Raw genomic sequence first — 19,504 nt, 5'->3', positions numbered from 1 at the left:
TCTTCTATTCCTCAGTAATCCTCTGATGTCCATACCTCGCCTAATCCAAGTTATTAATACATTTAGCGCATTCTCAGGCTACAAAATTAATTTTTCAAAATCGGAGGCTATGCCAATGGGTGGCCTTGCTATGACACCCCACTTAGTGGACGGATCCCTTTTTCCCTTCCCTTGGTCCCTGGAGGGCTTCTTATATTTAGGCATTTTTATTACTCCAGTATTTGGTCAGTTGTATAAGGCTAATTTTGTGCATTTACTGGAAAGGATAAGGTAGGACCTCCAGCGATGGGGAGTCCTTCCAATTTCCTGGTTGGGTAGAATAGCATTAATCAAAATGAATGTCCTGCCCCGTCTCCTATATCCTATGAGAATGCTTCCGGTGATGCTGCCGAGGACGGCTCTATGTAAATTATATGGCTGGCTGGAATCATAGACGGCCCCTCATTAAGCTGAAGAAGCTACAGCTTCCACACACAAGGGGAGGATTGGACTTCCCAGACTTTAGGAAATATCAGTTAAGTTCTCTATTAAGTTACATAGCTGATTGATTGTGGATCAGACAAGACCCAATCTGGTTGGACATCGAGGCCTCTCAAGTAAAATACCCACTTATTAACCTTTTATTTTCAGACAAGAGGAAAATCGTTACAGATCACTGTAAAAACCCTATAACACTAAACACAATTAAGGCTTGGAATATAATGCGGCAAAATGAGGGCAACTCACATAAAACATCCCCCTATGCACCGATAGTGGGAGCATGGGGATTCCAACCAGGGTTGACAGATGCCACTTTTAAACTCTGGAGATCCAGGGGTATCTCATGTTTAGGGGATCTATTTAAAGATGGGGTCCTGATGTCTTTTGAACAGCTGCGTCAGAAATTTGGATTACCTAATGGAGACCTCTTTCGATACTTTCAAATTCGAGATTATATACAGAAGAAGACTACGTTATTAGATAGTCTTTATAAATCAGATAGAGAATGTAGTGTCCTTCAACCAGTGGGAGTATCTTCCGCCAGTACTATTTATCATTTACTACATGATGAAGTATCGGGAGATATGGATAATCTGCTTAAAACATGGGATCAGGATTTGGGACTAGAAATCTCTATAGAAACATGGAATGATATTTGGGAAAATGCTAGAAGAATTACTATTTGTAACAGAAACCAGGCTATCCAGCTGAAGATACTTCATAGGGCCCATATAGCACCGGTTCGACTGGCAAAATTTACGGCAGGAGCATCTCCAATGTGTCCTAAATGCAAAATAGAGGTGGGCACTCTTATACATTGCCTATGGACCTGTCATAAGATCCGTAGATATTGGACTAAAGTAGCAAGTACCCTGACAGAAATTTTAGGAACGGAAATTAAAGTGGACCCTGTATCTCTCCTTTTGGGCTTTTCGAACTTTCCCTCCCTGGACATGTACGGGAAGAGACTATTTTCTATTCTTTCTTTCTGTGCAAGGAAAAACTGGGTGGCTGAGGGCCCCCCTGGACGTTCAAATTGACACAGATTAATTATGGAATGTATTCCCCTTGACTTCCTCACAAATATAGTGCAGCGAAAGACCGAATTATTTTATAAAATATGGCAGCCCTTCTTGAGTTACATAAATACAGATATTTCGGCTATCCTAACAAGGGCTTTTATTTAATTGAGATTACAAACCTGGCTGGGCCGGGGCCCCTCGGGAGAGGAATCCCGCACGAATACGGGTTTTATTACATCTGATGTTAACACATTCCGAGCATGTAAGAGACTTAAATATACAATCTGGTTAGTTGTAGGTTAGATTAGTAGACAGTTGAGTTTTGTTTTTTTTCTGTTTCGGGTTTTTTATCTTTTCTTTCTTGTTAAACTTTGGCTATTGTATATCAATGTTTATATCTGAGAGTTTTGTTTATTTTTGTAAACTTGTAAAAATGTTAAATTTCTAATAAAAATATCGATATAAAAAAAGCTGCTCATTTCTTTCCGCCTCCTGCACTAAGTTTAGAACACAGAACAATACAGCGCAGAACAGGCCCTTCGGCCCTTGATGTTGCGCCAACCTGTGAACTATTCTCAGCTCATTCCCTGACACTATCCCAATATCATCCATGCGCTTATCGAAGGATTGTTTAAATCTCCCTAATGTGGCTGAGTTGACTACCTTAGCAGGTAGGGCATTCCACACCCTTCCCACTCTCTGCATAAAGAACTTGCCTCTGACACCTGTCTTTAATCTATCACCCCTCAATTTGTAGTTATGCCCCTAATACAAGCTGACTTCACCATTCTAGGAAAAATTCTTTCACTGTCTACCCTATCTAATACTCTGATCATCTTATATGTCTCTATCAAATCCCCCCTTAGCCGCCTTCTTTCCAATGAGAACAGATCCAAGTCTCTCAGCCTTTCCTCATAAGACCCTCCCTCCAGACCAGGCAACATCCTGGTAAATCTCTTCTGCACCTTTTCCAATGCTTCCCACATCCTTCCTGAAATATGGGGACCAGAACTATACACAATATTCCAAGTGTGGCTGCACCAGCGTTTTGTATAGTTGCAGCATGATATTGCGGTTCCGGAACTCAATCCCTCTTCGAATGAAACCTAACACACCGTATGCCTTCTTAACAGCACTATCCACCTGAGTGGCAATTTTCAGGGATCTATGCACATGGACTCCAAGATCACTGCCTTCCTGTTATTCTTCCCAAAGTGAATCACCTCACATTTAGCTGCATTGAACTCCATTTGCCACCTCTCAGCCCAATTCTGCAGTTTATCCAAGTCCCCCTGCAACCTATAACATTCTTCCAAACTGTCCACTACTCCACCGACTTTAGTGTCGTCTGCAAATTTACTAATCCATCCACCTATGCCTGTGTCTAAGTCATTTAAAAAATGACAAACCGCAGTAGTCTGAAAACTGATCCTTGTGGTACACCACTAGTAACCGGACTCCAGGCTGAATATTTTCCATAAACCACCACTTGCTGTCTTCTTTCAGAAAGCTAGTTTGTAATCCAAACTGCTAAATCACCCTCAATCCAATGCCTCTGCATTTTCTCCAATAGCCTACCATGTGGAATTTTATCAAAGGCTTTACTGAGGTCCATTTACACCATGTCAACTGCCCTACCCTCATCTCCATGCTTGGTCACCTTCTCAAAAAACTCAATGAGGTTTATGAGACACGATCTGCCCTTGATGAAACAGTGTTGACTATCTGAAATCAAACTGTTGCTTGCTAGATGATTATAAATCCTATCTCTAATATTCCTTTCCAAAAGCTTTCCTTCAACAGACGTAAGGCTCACTGGTCTATAATTACCTGGGTCATCTCTGCTGCCCTTCTTGAACAAGGGCACAACATTTGCAATCCTCCACTCTGGTACTAAATCGGTAGACAATGACAACTCAAATATCAAAGCCAAAGGCTCTGCCCTCTCCTCGCTAGCTTCCCAGAGAATCCTTGGATAAATCCAATCCGCCCTAGGGCACTTGTCTCCTTTCACTCCTTTTCTAGAATAGATAACACCTGTGTGCAACTAACCTCAATCCTTTCGAGTCTCATATCTCGTACCTCATTCTTCTCCTCTCCAATATTCTCCTTTTCCTGAGTGATGACCGATGAGAGATATTCATTAACACCTCTCCAATCTCCACAGGGCCCACACTCAACTTCCCACTTCTGTCTTTGACTGACCCTATTCCTACCCTAATCATCCTTTTATTCCTCACATACCTATAGAAAGCTTTAGGGTTCTCCTTTATGTGTTAAAGACTGCTCATGTCCTCTCTTTGCTCTTAACTCTCTCTTTAAACCCTTCCGAGCTGATCTGTAACTCTCCATCGCCTCATCTGAACCATCTTGCCTCATCAACACATGAGCCTCCTTCTTCTTTGTAACAAGAGATGCAATTTCTGTTGTAAACCATGGTTCCCTTACCTTATCACTCCCTGCCTGACAGGGACATACCTATCAAGGGCACACTATATCTGTTCCTTAAACCAGCTCCACACTTCAATTGTTCCCATCCCCTGCATTTTGCTACCCTATTCTATGCATCCTAAGTCTTGACTAATTGCATTATAATTGCCCTTGCCCCATCGATAACTCTTAACCTGTGGCATGTTCCTATCCCTTTAAATTGCTATATGAAACCTAACTGAATTATCGTCACTCTCTCCAAAGTGTTCACCTTCCACTAAATCAAACATCTGGCCTGATTCATTACCAAGCACCAGATCCAGTGTGACCTCCCCTTTTGTCGGCCCTTCGACATACTGTGTCAGAAAGCCCCTCCTTGGTCAAATGAACACTAGGATTATGGTTTGCTTCAGCAAGGTTTCACACTTTAATTTGTAACGGCCGGGAAAAGATTTGTCCAGCAAGACAGATATTAAAAGATTCTGTGTTCCTTGGAGAAACTGCGTGATTAACTTGGAATAAAATATCAATTTTCATATGTTTCTTAAGAGACAGTACAGCCTTAAATACAGAGTAAATCCAATAAAATGTAATAAAATTACATAATGGACAACAGATTAACCCAATGATATTTCCTGGGAAATAATGTTGTTTCACATGCATTATCTCCTCATACCTGTGCTTCAAGGTTAGCTAGGATGGTCGGTAATGTCCTATCTAGCTTAATTAGATCCATACTATGAAGAAGGCATTGTTTGCTTAATCTGTGATTCAGTTAGCTCAGGAATGCAGAAATGCAGCTTTTAGCTATTTTAAACACAGTGTTAATTTGCAGCCTGAAAACATGTTTTATATTACTTTATATTGAGATGCCATTTTGTGTTTAATAAAAGCTCCTGACAACAGCCTAAATCTAGGTATTAGATCCTCATCTGGTGTGGATCTACTCCGTCACTCAAAACAAAACTAGATTTACAATTTAAGGTCATACATGCTATTCTGCTCAATTAATCCAGTTGATTTTTTTTGTTTAAAAATGTGAAAATTTCATGAACAGTTCTTCCAGTTAATCACTGAATATTCAAATTTCTCTTCAAAATTAAAGATCATAACAAAACTGGGTGTCATTGTGGGATTTTGAATCTGGAGGGTGTGCTTGTGAAGCTTGAATGAACAATATTTCAAAGTAAATGTTATCGTGTTCAGTACTAAGACTTTCTGGAGATGAAAAATTTGCCCTTGTGTATTTTGCAACACTTAACCAAGGTCAGTTCCATAGAATATGCAGTCAGGTTGATGTGAGAGTTAAGAGCTGGGGAAAAAACATCAGACATAATGGAGGCAGGAGCACAGCAATTAGAGTTAGAAAGTTAGCCAAAAGTATAAAAACAGGAAGGAAAGTTTTGTCACTTTGTTAACTTTTTAAAGAAAAGCTGTGTTGGTTCTGTAAAAAATGAGTCTGGGGATTCAATAACGGAGGATAAAGAGATGGCAGATGAATTGAAAAGAGCTTGAATCTGTCTTCAGCAGCGAGGATACAAGTAACAGGTTAGAACTAGCTGGAAATCAGGAAATGAAAGGGAAGGAGGAACTGAAGACAATTACAATTACCAGGGAGGTAGTACTGAGTAAACTGTTGGAACTACAAGCTCACAAGTCCCAGGGGTCCAAAGGATTTCATTCTAGACCCTTAAATAAAAATTAGCTAGTGATATTGTTAATGCATTGGTTTTAATTTTCCAAACCTTATTAGTTTCAGGGGAGGTTTCTGTAGATTGGAAAACTCCCTTCTTCAAAAAGGTAGACCGAGAACAGGAAACTGCAGATCATTTACCTTAATATATGTCATAGGGAAAATGTTCAAAGCTATGATTAAAGATGTGATGACAGGGCACTTGTACGGTTTCAAGGTAATCAGGCAGCGTGAATGTGTTTTTGTCAATGGAAATAATGTTGTAATAATGTTTTGAAGAATGTCTCTCCCAACTGCGACTGAGTTGATAAATCTCATGTACCGACAGGGAATGGAATCCGTTAGCACAGTCCCCGCGTTTCCACGACTTCTCTTCGTTCTGGTGTCCTTTTGGCTCCCGGATTCTGATGAACAATTGAAACTGTGATCACACTCAGGAAATGTGTGCAGTTACTCCCTGCTGCGAATACTATAATGTTACTTCAGTCTGTGTAACTGGTTACAGCTCCATCCCATAGACAGCTCACTGGGGCACACTCTCTCTCGACAAGGGCAAAAGACATACAAAAGTGGAGTAACCAGACAAAATGCAGAAGCAATAAAATCTCGAACCACAGGGGAAAAAAATCTGTCAATAACAGCAGCAGCCTCAAAGAGCATACTGCGCATGTTTGCCGGTGTCAGCAATGCAGTGCGCATGCTCGCTGGTGTCAGCAAAAAAATAGTGCGCATGCGAATCGCTATTGGCAAAAGAGGCGCGGGACCTTCTTTTGATTGACCAATAAGAAGCACAGGAGGACCGGAAGGACATTTGTCCTCCTGCCAATGAGAGGCACCCCATTGTCTGAATGCAGAAGTTGGACCATGAGGTTCTGAAGCTACTGCTGCTCGTGTCTGAATGAACATTGAGCTTCATCCCAGACTGCACATTCCTTCCTCTGTCCATTATCTATGAGTACCGCACTCTCTTCTCTTGCCACCTTTTCCATGTATTTTTTTCATTCTGGGATTCAGTTGTTGACTTGCAGCAACTAAAAGGAAAGAGTGAGTCGGGATGCGGACAGACTCTGGAAACGTTGCGCCAGGTCTGTGTCTCAATTGGCAAAATACACAGGTAGGTGGCTGGAAGAACACAGCAAGCCAGGCAGTATCAGGAGGTGGAGAAGTCAACGCTTCAGGTGTAATCCTTCTTCAGTACTGGGGATGGGTTTAGGGGGCGATGCAGATAAAGGGCTGGTTGGTGAAGTGGGGATAGATGTAGGAGAAAGTGAGGTCTGCAGATGCTGGAGATCAGAGCTGAAAATGTGTTGCTGGAAAAGCGCAGCAGGTCAGGCAGCATCCAGGGAACAGGAGAATCGACGCTTCGGGCATACGCCCTTCTTCAGGAGCATCCAGGATTCCTGAAGAAGGGCTTATGCCCGAAGTGTCGATTCTCCTGTTCCCTGGATGCTGCCTGACCTGCTGCGCTTTTCCAGCAACACATTTTCAGCTGGGGATAGATGTAGACAGGTAGAGGGTTCGACCTAGGCAAAAGGGAGGACTGCAGATGCTGGAAACCAGAGTTTAGATCAGAGTGGTGCTGGAAAAGCACAGCAAGTCAGGTAGCATCCGAGAAGCTGGAAAATCGACGTTTCGGGCAAAAGCCCTTCATCAGGAATTTCCCTAGAGCAGGGGAGTCCAAAGCTAGAGGACATATGTTTGAGGTGAGAGGGGAATGATTTAAAAGAGACGTGAAGGATAACTTTTTCACATAGACAGTTTTGCATGCATGGAACGAGCTGCCAGAGGAATTGGTGGAGGCTGGTACAATTATATTTAAAATGCATCTGGCTGGGTACATGGAACCGTGAGGGTCACATGCTGGCAAATGGGACTAGATTAATTTTGGATATCTGGTCATCATGGACAAGTTGGGCCAAAGGGTCTGTTTCCATGCTGTATGGCTCTTAATCGTCTTTGGTGAAAGCAGAAGTGTGGTTGTGAAGACTAGACTTTCAGAGCAGCTTTCGAAGATGTTTTGCCCTTACTGGGAGCAGAAGAATACAATGAAATCTTGCATTTGTGAGATAGCAACTGAGTAAAGGGAGTACATCTGCGATTTTGGTGAAAAATGGGAATTCATTGCACTATGGGGATGAAGCCCTACCCTATCCAGTTATTTCAGCTGGTGGATGAGACTCGGCAGTTCACGCAGGCAGTCAATCCAGTAATATTTTGTAAGTTCCACTTTGGAAATACAACCAGTCTGATTCAAGATTGGGATACAGACAGACTCTGACCTCACACCTTTAATGCATTGTCTAAGCTGAGATGACACCTTTTGTTATAAAACCTTAAGTTATCTCAAGAAAGTGTCTTACAGGAAGTTCTGGGATTTACATATTAATGATACCTGCAACCCATTCTGAAATATGAAAGGCTTAACAATCCAGGTTTGTTCAATATATCATTTCAGTGGCAGGACACCATAATGTTTTTCTATAAATTCTGTGCCTTATGATGTTATTCTCCACAACCATCTGATGAAGGAGCAGCACTCCAAATGCTAGTCCTTCCAAATAAACCTGTTGGACGATAACCTGGGTGTGTGTGATTAATTTTTTTTAAACTTTGTACAGGGTTAGGGTGGATTGACCATGCTAAAGTGCTCACTGTGTCCAGGGAGGTGCAGGTTTGTGTGACTTGGCTGTGCTAAATTACACATAGTGTCCAGGAATGGATTGGTCATGCTAAATTACCTGTAGTGCCCAGGAATGTGCAGGTTAGGGTTAATTGGCCAGGCTAACTTATCCAGAGTGAAGAGGGGCCTTTTGGTTCGCGATTGATCTAAAGAATCAATGGAAAGTGGTCTGTACAAAGCAAGGTTATCCGTTTAATAAGGCATCTTGACACAATTCTGTCCAGCAACACAGCGGTTAAAGCTTCAAAAATTACACATTATTTATTTAAGTTTTTTTAAGAGACAGTACAGCCTTAATTACAAGAAAATACCAATCAAATGTAGTAAGGTGACATGATTTACAGCAGGTTAATCCAAAGGGGTCTTAATTACGTAAATCATCGTGCCATGGTAGCAGCTGAAGGTTAGTTCAAATGGTCAATTAACATGTCAGTGTTCATTTTAAACAAACTCCATTGTCCTCTTATCTTTGGATTTTAGCTTAATTCTGCAAAACAGCAGGACAAGTTCACAGAGTTCAATCATTATTCTCAGCCATTTTGTTGTATTATTTGAAATTGAAAAGCCATTTTGTGGTTAGTAAAAATCTATATATACTTGTTGCATCTGACAATAACCTAAATTCAAATTTTAGATCCTCACCTGAAGCATCAGAGTCTGAGAGGTGACCTTCTAGACGTTTGTAAGAGGCATGGATATGGTGAATACCCAAGGTCTTTACCCCAGGGTAAGGGAGTCCAAAGCTCGAGGGCGTATGTTTGAGGTGAGAGGGGAATGATTTCAAAGGGACCTGAGGGGCAACTTCACGCAGAGAGTGGTGCATGTATGGAGCGAGCTGCCAGAGGGAGTAGTGGCGGCTGGTACAATTACAACATTTGAAAAGCATCTGGATGGGGATGTGAATACGAAGAGTTCAGAGGGATATGGGCGACATGCAGACAAGTGAGACGATATCTGAACAGATGAATTGGACCAAAGGGTCTGTTTCTGTGTTGTATGACACTAATCGTCTTTGGCGAAAGCAGAAGTGTGGTTGTGAAGACTGGACTTTCAGAGCAGCTTTCAAAGATGTTTTGTCCTTCCTGGGAGCAGAAGAAGATTAGATTATTTACAGTGTGGAAACAGGCCCTTCGGCCCAACAAGTCCACACCGACCCGCCGAAGCGCAACCCACCCATACCCCTACATTTACCCCTTTTAACGTAACACTACGGGCAATTTAGCATGGCCAATTCACCTGACCCGCACATCTTTGTGACTGTGGGAGGAAACCGGAGCACCCGGAGGAAACCCACGCAGACCCGGGGAGAATGTGCAAACTCCACACAGTCAGTCGCCTGAGTCAGGAATTGAACCCGGGTCTCTGGTGCTGTGAGGCAGCAGTGCTAACCACTGTGCCACCGTGGCGCCCAACAATGAAGTTACAATGAAATCTTGCATTTGTGAGACAGCGACTAAGTGAGTGAGTACATCCCAGATTTTGGTGGAAAGTGGAATTTCATTGCACTGTGGGGATGAAGCCATACCCTATGCAGTCATTTCTGCTGGTGGGTGAGACCAGACCTCAAGACTAGGGGGATTAGATTTAGGACAGAGATGAGGAGGAGAAAGTGAGGACTACTGCTTTTCCTGTGGTGCAGTGAATCTATGGAATTCTCTTCATTAAGTATATTCAAAATGGGTTTTTGCATAGTTGGGGAATTAAGGGTAGTTGGGGCAATGCTGCGAGGAGGAGCTGAGACGATGGATAGATCGGCCATGATCACAATGAAGAACGGGGCAGGCTAGATGGGCAAAATGGCTGACTCCTTTTATTACTGTGAAACTATTTCCCACAGCTAACCCACCTAATCTGCACATCACTGGGCACTACGGGTAATTTAGCATAGCGAATCTACTCTAACCTGCACCTACCTGGACACCATGGGTAATTTAGCACAGCCAATCCAACCAAATCCGCACAACACTGAACACTGGGTAATTTAACATGGTCAATCCACCCGAACCTGGACAAAGTTAAACATCACACAACACCAGGTTATAGCCCAATGGGTTTATTTGGAAGTACTCGCTTTTGGAGCACTGCTCCTTCATCAGGTGGTTGTGGAGTACAAGATCATAAGGCACAGAATTTATGGAAGAAGATTATAGTGTCCTGTCACTGAAATGATATATTGAACAAATCTGGATTGTTACCTCTTTCATCTTTTACAGTGGGTTGCAACTATCATTCATATGTAAATCTCGATAACATAAGGTTTTATAACGAAAGGTAACAACATCTGGGCGGCATGATGGCTCAGTGGTTCTTAATTCTGCCTCACAGCACTTGGGACCCAGGTTCAATTCCAGCCACTGGCCACAGTCTGTGTTGAGTTTGCATATTCTCCCCATGTCTGCATGAGATTTCTCCAGGTGCTCCGGTTTCCTCCCACAATCCAAAAGTATGCAGGTTAGGTGAATTGGCCAAGCTTAAATTGCCCAGTGTGTTACATGCATTGGTCAGGGGCAAATATGGGGAATGGGGCCTGGTGGGTTACTCTTTGGAGGGTTGGGGAACCAAAACTTCAGCAGAGCTGAGAACAGACCAACATCTTACTCTGTGGGAACAGGGAGATCAACAGAGGACAGAGAAACCAGGACCTGAAATCCGACCTGACACCGGATTACTGTGATCAGTGTTTTGATTTGCAATGCCAACCCTCTACCTTCACCTAGCTTCCCGTTTGACTACCCCCTCGATATTCAAGATCCAATCCTTGTCGTCCTGAAGCCATGTCTCTGTAAGGAGTCTCAGATCATAATGATTCTCTTCAATGTGTGCAGTCAATTCATTCACTTTTGTAACAGTGCAGCACACATGCAGACACACTGTTTTCGGTTTACATTTTAATGATCTTTGCAATCCAGTTTTAATTGCTGGGACATTTACTCTCCTTGTCTCCATCATTCTGTGATGTTCATTCCCCACATCACTACATTGCTCACTGGCCTTGATTGGGATTGGCCGTGCCAAATTACCCATAGTGCCCAGGGATGTGCAGGTTAGGTGTATTTGTCAGGGGAATGGGTCTGGGTGGGTTCCCCTTCAGAGGGTCGGTGTGGACTCGTTGGGCCGAGTGGCCTGCTCCCACACTGTGGGGATTCTCTGAAGCGAAGGGATGTTAGCAAATGGTGCAGGGCAGCGCAGGCGCAGTGCGTGCGCCCGGCTTGGCCCCGCCCATCCGCTCCTTTTGTGACGTCACAACGCAGAAGTGACACTGAATGAATGAAAACCCTTCCGTCTGGGCAAATCCTGGGGCGGGAAAATCTGTTCACTTGCAGCAACGGGAGTGAATCCAGGGAGGGAGCAGACCCTGTCAACTCAGGTATGGGAGTTAATTACCAGGTGAGGAGGACAGAGATTGGGAGGAGGAGATATCTTTTCTGTTTTCCTTTTCAAATGCACCCGATTTCCACAAGTAAATGCAACAGGTATAAGTGCAGCACATGCAGCTTCAAACCGGCTGTGCATCCTCTGTTCTTCCTCTGCCTTGGCTCCAGCACTTTTTTGGCTTTCTTTCCCTCCCCCCCCCCCCCCCACCCGGCCGGTGTTCATACCTCAATGTTTTCCCGGTTGTCTTTTGTGGGCTTTGAAAACTTTCCCAATCGTCTGGATACAGGATTTGGGAGATTATGTTGTAGCTGTCCAGAACATTGGTTCGGCCACATTTGGAATATTGTGTGCAGTACTGGTCTCTCTGCTGTAGGAAGGATGTCATAGAGTCATGGATGTTGTGAAACTTGAAAGGGTTCAGAAAAGATTGGCAAGGATGTTGTCAGGGTTTGAGCTGAACAGGATGGGGCTGTTTTCCCTTGAGTACCAGAGGCTGAGGGGTGACCCTATAGATTTCTATAAAATCATGAGGGGCATGGATAGGATAAATAGACAAGGTGTTTCCCTGGAATGGGGGAGTCCAGAACTCGAGGGTAATAGGTTTAGGGTTGGGGGGAGATTTAAAAGGGCCCTAAGGGGCTACTCTTATATTCAGAGGGTGGTGCATGTAAGGAATGAGCTGCCAGAGGAAGTGGTGGCTGGTACAATTACAGCATTTAAAAGGCATCTCGCTGGGTATATGAATAGAAAGGGTTTAGAGGGATATGGGCCAAGGGTTTAGAGGGATATGCTGTCAAATGTGACTAATGATTTAGGATATCTGATCGGCATGGATGCGTTGGACCGAAGGGACTATTTCTGTGCTGGACATCTGGTAGACAATGGTCCTCAGAATTCTGTTCCCATTAGGCTCACCCTTAACCCTATTGCACATGATCTTGGCGACAGTATCACATTCTGAAATGAGAAAAGATCTATAAATGTGCAAGGGAATAGTTCCGTTCTGGGTGTGTACATGGAGTTGGAGAGAGTTACTGAAGTGTGTCAGTGTTAATGCCTTGATGTCTCATTTTGCTCCCACCTTCCCGGGGTCGTTAACTATTTTGTGTCTGGTCCTTCCTCAAGAAGCTGCATTGCAGGTTCACCCTGAATGGACACTTTTTTTTTGCTTCCCAAAATCAGACCTGCTCACTCTCAGCAGGATCCCAATGTTGTGAAAGATATTAACTTTCAGGTGGAGGTATCCAAAATTCAGAGAGATGTCAGTCTTGATGTTTTTGCTTTTTCTGCCCCTGTAAGGTCCTGAATCAGCACCTTCAGGGGAATTAGTTAGAGCGGAGTGAGAACAGAGGGGGAGAGAGAGTGGGATGGTGCTTTCAATTTTGTGAAACAACAAAAGAATATTCCACAGAAAGTAGAATTGCTTGTTCTGAATTTCTACCCTGCACTGATAATCCCTTTTGTAATCCCTTTTTGCAGAGTATTTGAAAATCTGAAGACTGAAGTTTCAAAATCAAAGAATGAAGGGCTTACGCCCGAAACATTGACTCTCCTGATCCCTGGACGCTGCCTGACCTGCTGTGCTTTTTGACTCACTGTCCAGCGTCTGCAGTCCTCACTTTGATGTCAATGTCTGACAGTCACTCAATCCAATGGGACCACAACGATTTTTGACTGTGATTTCTGTGAGAGGAATCAATGCTTTTTGGTTCCTGTTTGAGGACGTTTTCAGCATCAGTGGGACTGGACGAGAGACCCAATTGTGGCAGCACACTGTGTGTGGAGCCTGAAACAGTTATACGGCCTGGAAAAGGGATTTCACAGCAGGGAGGGGCTCCCCATGTGTTTGTGAGCAGCTGAAGCTGTGGCCATGGAGAAACCTGAGGAATCTCACCCCGTGGAGAAACCGTGGAAGTGTGGCGACTGTGGGAAAGGCTTCCGTGTCCCGTCTGCCCTGGAGACTCATCGGCGCAGTCACACCGGGGAGAGGCCATTCCCGTGCACCGACTGCGGGAAGGCCTTCAGACATTCCACCCACCTGCTGGCCCACCAGCGGGTCCACACGGTGGAGAGGCCCTTCAGCTGCCCAGATTGTGGGAAGGCCTTCAGACATTCCTCCACCCTGCTGAGACACCAGCGTGTCCACACCAGAGAGAGGCCCTTCAGCTGCCCAGATTGTGGGAAGGCCTTCAGACATTCCTCCACCTTGCTGACACACCAGCGTGTCCACACCGGGGAGAGGCCCTTCAGCTGCCCTGAGTGCGGGAAGGCCTTTACCCAGGTCTCCTCCCTGATGAGGCACCAGCGGGTCCACACGGGGGAGAAGCCCATTAGCTGCCCCGAGTGCGGGAAGGCCTTTACCGACATCTCCTCCCTGATGAGACACCAGCAGACCCACACTGGGGAGAGGCCGTTCACCTGCTCTCAGTGCGGGAAGGGCTTCACCCGCTCCTCCAACCTGCGGAGCCACCAGCGGGTCCACACGGGGGAGAGGCCCTTCAGCTGCCCCAAGTGTGGGAAGGCCTTTACCCAGGTCTCCTCCCTGATGAGGCACCAGCGGGTCCACACTGGGGAAAGGCCCTTTAGCTGCCCAGAGTGCGGGAAGGCCTTTACCCACGTCTCCTCCCTGATGAGGCACCAGCGGGTCCACACCGGGGAAAGGCCCTTCAGCTGCCCTGAGTGTGGGAAGGCCTTCAGTGTTTCCTCCACCCTGCGGAGCCACCAGCGCGTCCACACGGGGGAGAGGCCCTTCAGCTGCCCCGAGTGTGGGAAGGCCTTTACCAACGTCTCCGCACTGCAGAAGCACCAGCGTATCCACACGGGGGAGAGGCCCTTCAGCTGCCCCGAGTGTGGGAAGGCCTTTACCGACGTCTCCTCCCTGATGAGGCACCAGCGGACCCACACTGGGGAGAGGCCGTTCACCTGCTCTCAGTGCGGGAAGGGCTTCACCCGCTCCTCCAACCTGCGGAGCCACCAGCGGGTCCACACAGGGGAGATGCCCTTCAGCTGCCCCGAGTGTGGGAAGGCCTTCAGTGATTCCTCCTCCCTGCTGAAGCACCACTGGGTCCACACGGGGAAGAAGCCGTTCACCTGCTCTCAGTGCGGGGAGGGCTTCACCCGCTCCTCCAACCTGCTGAGCCACCAGCGGATCCACACGGGGGAGAGGCCCTTCAGCTGCTCTCAGTGCGGGAAGGCCTTCAGCGATTCCTCCAACCTGATGATCCACATGCGTGTCCACACCGGGGAGAGGCCGTTCACCTGCTCTCAGTGCGGGAAGGGCTTCACCCGCTCCTCCAACCTGTGGAGCCACCAGCGGGTCCACACGGGGGAGAGGCCCTTCAGCTGCCCCGAGTGTGGGAAGGCCTTCAGCACATCCTCCACCCTGCTGAGACACCAGAGGATCCACACCGGGGAGAGGCCGTTCACCTGCTCTCAGTGCGGGAAGGGCTTCTCCCGCTCCTCCCACCTGCTGACCCACCAGCGAGTTCACGTGCCATTGCAGGGGGATTGAAGGAATGATGGCCGAGTGCCAATATCGATTGGACCATCAACCCACTTCCAGGGATTCCCGGGTTCGAATCCCACCACGACAGATGGCGGAATTGGTATTCGGTCAGAAATGTGGAGTTCGGAATCTAACGATGAGACCGTTTCAGGGAGGGGGTGGTGCGGGGGAGAAAGCCCCCATCTGATTCCCTCCCTCCCTTGTTAGGGAAGGGAACCGCCGTTGTGGGAAAGGATTCACTCAGTCGTTCCAGCTGCACCCTTTACCCGGCCTGGCCTACACGTGATTCTAGACCCACAGCAGTCTGGAAGACTCTACACTGCCCTTTCCTGGCAAATGAGCTGGGAGAAACTTACTTGGAGACAGGGTATGGGTTGAAATTGCTGAGTGAGGCAATACTTCCTCCCGGGTTATGGCTGTACCAAGGATCCAATTACAAAGGGACAACTTGGTGCTGGCCAAGAGTAAAGACAGTGAGGGGGGTGGGACAAGGGGAGGTGTGGTGTGTGCACTTTCACCTTGAGTTGTTCAAAAAGCAACTGCTTTTTCTCTGCCTTTTTGCTGGGGGGATCTGAAGCTGTAACAAAGTTGGGTTGCAATAAAGGTTACCCTGAACTTACCACCGGGCTCAGACTCTCATTGAAAGCTTTGAGCTTCAAGAGGTTTTTGTTTTAAAGCTGCTCATTTCTTTCAGCCTCCTGCACTAAGTTTAGAACATAGAACAATCCAGCGCAGAACAGGCCCTTCGGCCCTTGATGTTGCGCCGACCTGTGAACTATTCTCAGTTCGTTCCCCAACACTATCCCAAAATCAACCATGCGCTTATCTAAGGATTGTTTAAATCTCCCGAATGTGACTGAGTTGACTACCTTAGCAGGTAGGGCATTCCACGCCCTTATCATTCTCTGCATAAAGAACTTGCCTCTAACATCTGTCTTAAATCTATCACCCCTCACTTTGAAGTTATGCCCCCTGACATCAGCATCCTAGGAAAGAGTCTTTCACTGTATCCCCTATCTAATCCTCTGATCATCTTGTATGTCTCTATCAAATCCCATCTTAGCCTTCTTCTTTGCAATGAGAACAGATCCAAGTCTCTCAGCCTTTCCTCATAAGACCCTCCCTCCAGACCAGGCAACAACCTGGTAAATCTCCTTTGCTCCTTTTCCAATGCTTCCCACATCCTTCCTGAAATATGGGGACCAGAACTATACACAATATTCCAAGTGTGGCTGCACCAGCGTTTTGTATAGTTGCACCGTGATATTGCAGTTCCAGAAATCAATCCCTCTACGAATGAAACCTAACACACCGTGTGCCTTCTTAACAGCACTATCCACCTGCGTGGCAACTTTCAGGGATCTATGCACCTGGACTCCAAGATCACTGCCTTCCTGATATTCTTCCCAAAGTGAATCACCTCACATTTAGCTGCATTGAACTCCATTTGCCACCTCTCAGCCCAATTCTGCAGTTTATCCAAGTCCCCCTGCAACCTATAACATTCTTCCAAACTGTCCAGTACTCCACCGACTTTAGTGTCAGCTGCAAATTTACTAATCCATCCACCTATGCCTGTGTCTAAGTCATTGATAAAAATGACAAACTGCGGTAGTCCCAAAACAGATCCTTGTGGCACACCACTAGTAACCGGACTCCAGGCTGAATATTTTCCATAAACCACCACTCGCTGCCTTCTTTCAGAAAGCCAAACTGCTAAATCACCCTCAATCCCATGCCTCTGCATTTTCTCCAACAGCCTACCATGTGGAACCTTTACTGAGGTCCATGTACACCATGTCAACTGCCCTACCCTCATCTCCATGCTTGGTCACCTTCTCAAAAAACCCAATGAGGTTTGTGAGACACAATCTGCCCTTGATGAAACCATGTTGACTATCTGAAGTCAAATTGTTGCTTGTTAGATGATTGTAAATCCTATCTCTAATATTCCTTTCCAAAAGCTTTCCTTCAACAGAAGTAAGGCTCACTGGTCTATAATTACCTGGGTCATCTCTGCTGCCCTTCTTGAACAAGGGCACAACATTTGCAATCCTCCAGTTCTCAAGTACTAAGCCTGTAGACAATGACGACTCAAATATCAAAGCCAAAGGCTCTGCTATCTCCTCCCTCGCTTCCCAGAGAATCCTCGGATAAATCCCATCCGGTCCAGGGCACTTGCCTATTTTCACTCCTTCTAGAATTGATAACATCTGTGTGCAACTAACCTCGATCCTTTCAAGTCTAATATCTCGTACCTCATTCTTCTCCTCTACAATATTCTCCTTTTCCTGAGTGAAGACCGATGAGAGATATTCATTAACACCTCTCCAATCTCCACAGGGCCCACATTCAACTTCCCCCTTCTATCTTTGACTGGCCCTATTCCTACCCTAATCATCCTTTTATTCCTCACATTCCTATAGAAAACTTTAGGTTCTCCTTTATTCTATTTGTTAAAGACTGTTCATGTCCTCTCTTTGCTCTTAACTGTCTCTTTAAATCCTTCCTAGCTGATCTGTAACTCTCCATCGCTTCTGAACCATCTTGCCTCATCAACACATAAGCCTCCTCCTTCTTTGGAACAAGAGATGCAATTTCTGTTGTAAACCACGGTTCCCTTACCTTATCACTTCCTCCCTGCCTGACAGGAACATATCTATCAAGGACACACAATATCTGTTCCTTAAACCAGCTCCACACTTCAATTGTTCCCATCCCCTGCATTTTGCTACCCTATTCTATGCATTCTAAGTCTTGCCTAATTGCATTATAATTGCCCTTGCCCCATCGATAACTCTTGACCTGTGGCATGTTCCTATCCCTTTACATCGCTCAATGAAACCTAACTGAATTATGGTCATTCTCTCCAAAGTGCTCACCTTCCACTAAATCAAACACCTGGCCTGGTTCATTACCAAGCACCAGATCCAGTGTGACCTCCCCTCTTGTCGGCCCTTCAACATACTGTGTCAGAAAGCCTCCTGCACTCACGGGACTAAAACTGATCCATCCGACGTACTAGAGTGAAAGCATTTCCAGTCAATGTTGGGGAAGTTAAAGTTCCCCATAATGACCACCCTGTTCCTTTCACTCCTACCCTAAAAAATTTTGCTAATCCCCTCTTCCAACTCCCTGGAACTCTGCGGAGGCCTATAAAAAAAATTCCAAGCAGTGTGACCTCTCCTCTCCTGTTTCTAACCTCAGCCCACATTACCTCAGTAGATGAGTCCTCTTCAAAAGTTCTGTCAGCCACCGTTATACTATCCTTGACTAACAAGGCCACGCCTCTCCCTCTTTTACCACCTTGGCTGTTCTTAATGAAAGATCAAAACCCTGGAACCTGCAACATCCATTCCTCACCCTGCTCTCTCCATGTCTCCGAAATGGCCACAACATCCAAGTCCCAGGTACCTATCCGTGTTGCAAGCTCCCCTACCTTATTGCGGATACTCTGGCATTGAAGTAGAAACACTTCAAACCACTTTGTTGTCTGCCAGCACATTCCTGTGACCCTGAAATCATGTCCCTGTCCTTCCTACTCTCATCCTCCTGTGCACTACAGCTACACCCTCGGTTCCCACCCCCCCGCTGAGCTAGTTTAAACCCACTCGAACAGCACCAGCAAATTTCCCACCCAGGATATGAGTACCCCTCTGGTTAAAGTGAAGACTGTCCTGTTTGTACAAGTCCCACCTTCCCAGAATGAGTCCCAATTATCCTGAAAAAACCTGAAATCCTCCCTCCTGCACCATCCTTGTAGCCACGTGTTCAGCTGATATCTCTCCCTATTCCTTGCCTTGCTATCACGTGGCACGGGTAACAAACCAGAGATAACCACTCTGTTTGTTCAAGCCCTCAGCTTCCACGCTAGCTCCCTGAAATCCTGTCTTACATCCCTATTCCTCTTTATTTTGTGGTTAGCACTGCTGCCTCACAGCACCAGAGCCCCCGGTTCAATCCACCCCCACCCCCCCCCGCCGCGTCTGCGTGGGTTTCCTCCCACAGTCCAAAGACATGCGAGTTAGGGTGAATTGGCCAAGCTAAATTGCCCAGTAGTGTTTGGTGACAGGGAATGGGGCTGGGTGTTTTGCTCTTCGGCGGGTCGGTGTGGACTTGTTGGGCCGATGGGCCTGTTTCCACACTGTAGGGAATCTGATCTAAAGTTCTGGAATTTATATATTGATGAACTGAAACCTGCAACCCCTTCTAAAAGATGAAGGACTCAGCAGCGGTCCAGGTTTGTTCCAAATATTGCATCGGTTGCATGACACTGTGATGTTTTGCTATTAACTCTGTGTCTTATGATCCAGCAGCAC

General features: G+C 45.9%; 2 protein-coding genes across 8 annotated transcripts in view; one reads left to right on the top strand and one right to left on the bottom strand.

The window, feature by feature from the left end:
• Window positions 1-16,480, top strand: part of LOC148145032 (uncharacterized) — a 106,683-nt gene extending 90,203 nt beyond the window's left edge. Inside the window, exons 1-2 of one of the 2 annotated variants that reach the window (XM_087975525.1) lie at window positions 6,488-6,739; window positions 13,160-16,480. In XM_087975525.1, the coding sequence (XP_087831651.1) occupies window positions 13,551-15,191 (1,641 nt within the window). In that variant the 5' untranslated portion in view covers window positions 6,488-6,739; window positions 13,160-13,550 and the 3' untranslated portion in view covers window positions 15,192-16,480. Of the gene's footprint in view, window positions 1-6,487; window positions 6,740-13,159 lie in introns of those variants that run through there. The other variant, XM_087975526.1, reaches the window with a different exon arrangement.
• Window positions 1-19,504, bottom strand: part of LOC148145030 (uncharacterized) — a 141,640-nt gene that overhangs the window by 23,367 nt on the left and 98,769 nt on the right. Inside the window, exons 1-2 of one of the 6 annotated variants that reach the window (XR_015751686.1) lie at window positions 11,905-13,219; window positions 7,084-9,387 (exon numbers count right to left, since the gene is read on the bottom strand). The exons of 2 other annotated variants lie outside the window; for them this stretch is intronic. The gene's annotated coding sequence lies outside the window, so the exon portion shown is untranslated. Of the gene's footprint in view, window positions 1-3,665; window positions 6,030-7,083; window positions 9,388-11,904; window positions 13,220-19,504 lie in introns of those variants that run through there. 3 more of the 6 variants (XR_015751687.1, XR_015751688.1, XR_015751685.1) reach the window with 3 other exon arrangements.

This window comes from Chiloscyllium plagiosum, unplaced genomic scaffold (genome assembly GCF_037043375.1).
Source record: "Chiloscyllium plagiosum isolate Xiang-an unplaced genomic scaffold, Cpla_swu_hap1 HiC_scaffold_27, whole genome shotgun sequence".
Taxonomy (NCBI): Eukaryota; Metazoa; Chordata; class Chondrichthyes; order Orectolobiformes; family Hemiscylliidae; genus Chiloscyllium; species Chiloscyllium plagiosum.
The sequence above is the reverse complement of the archived record's forward strand: the minus strand, read 5'-3'. Positions and strand labels throughout refer to the sequence as shown.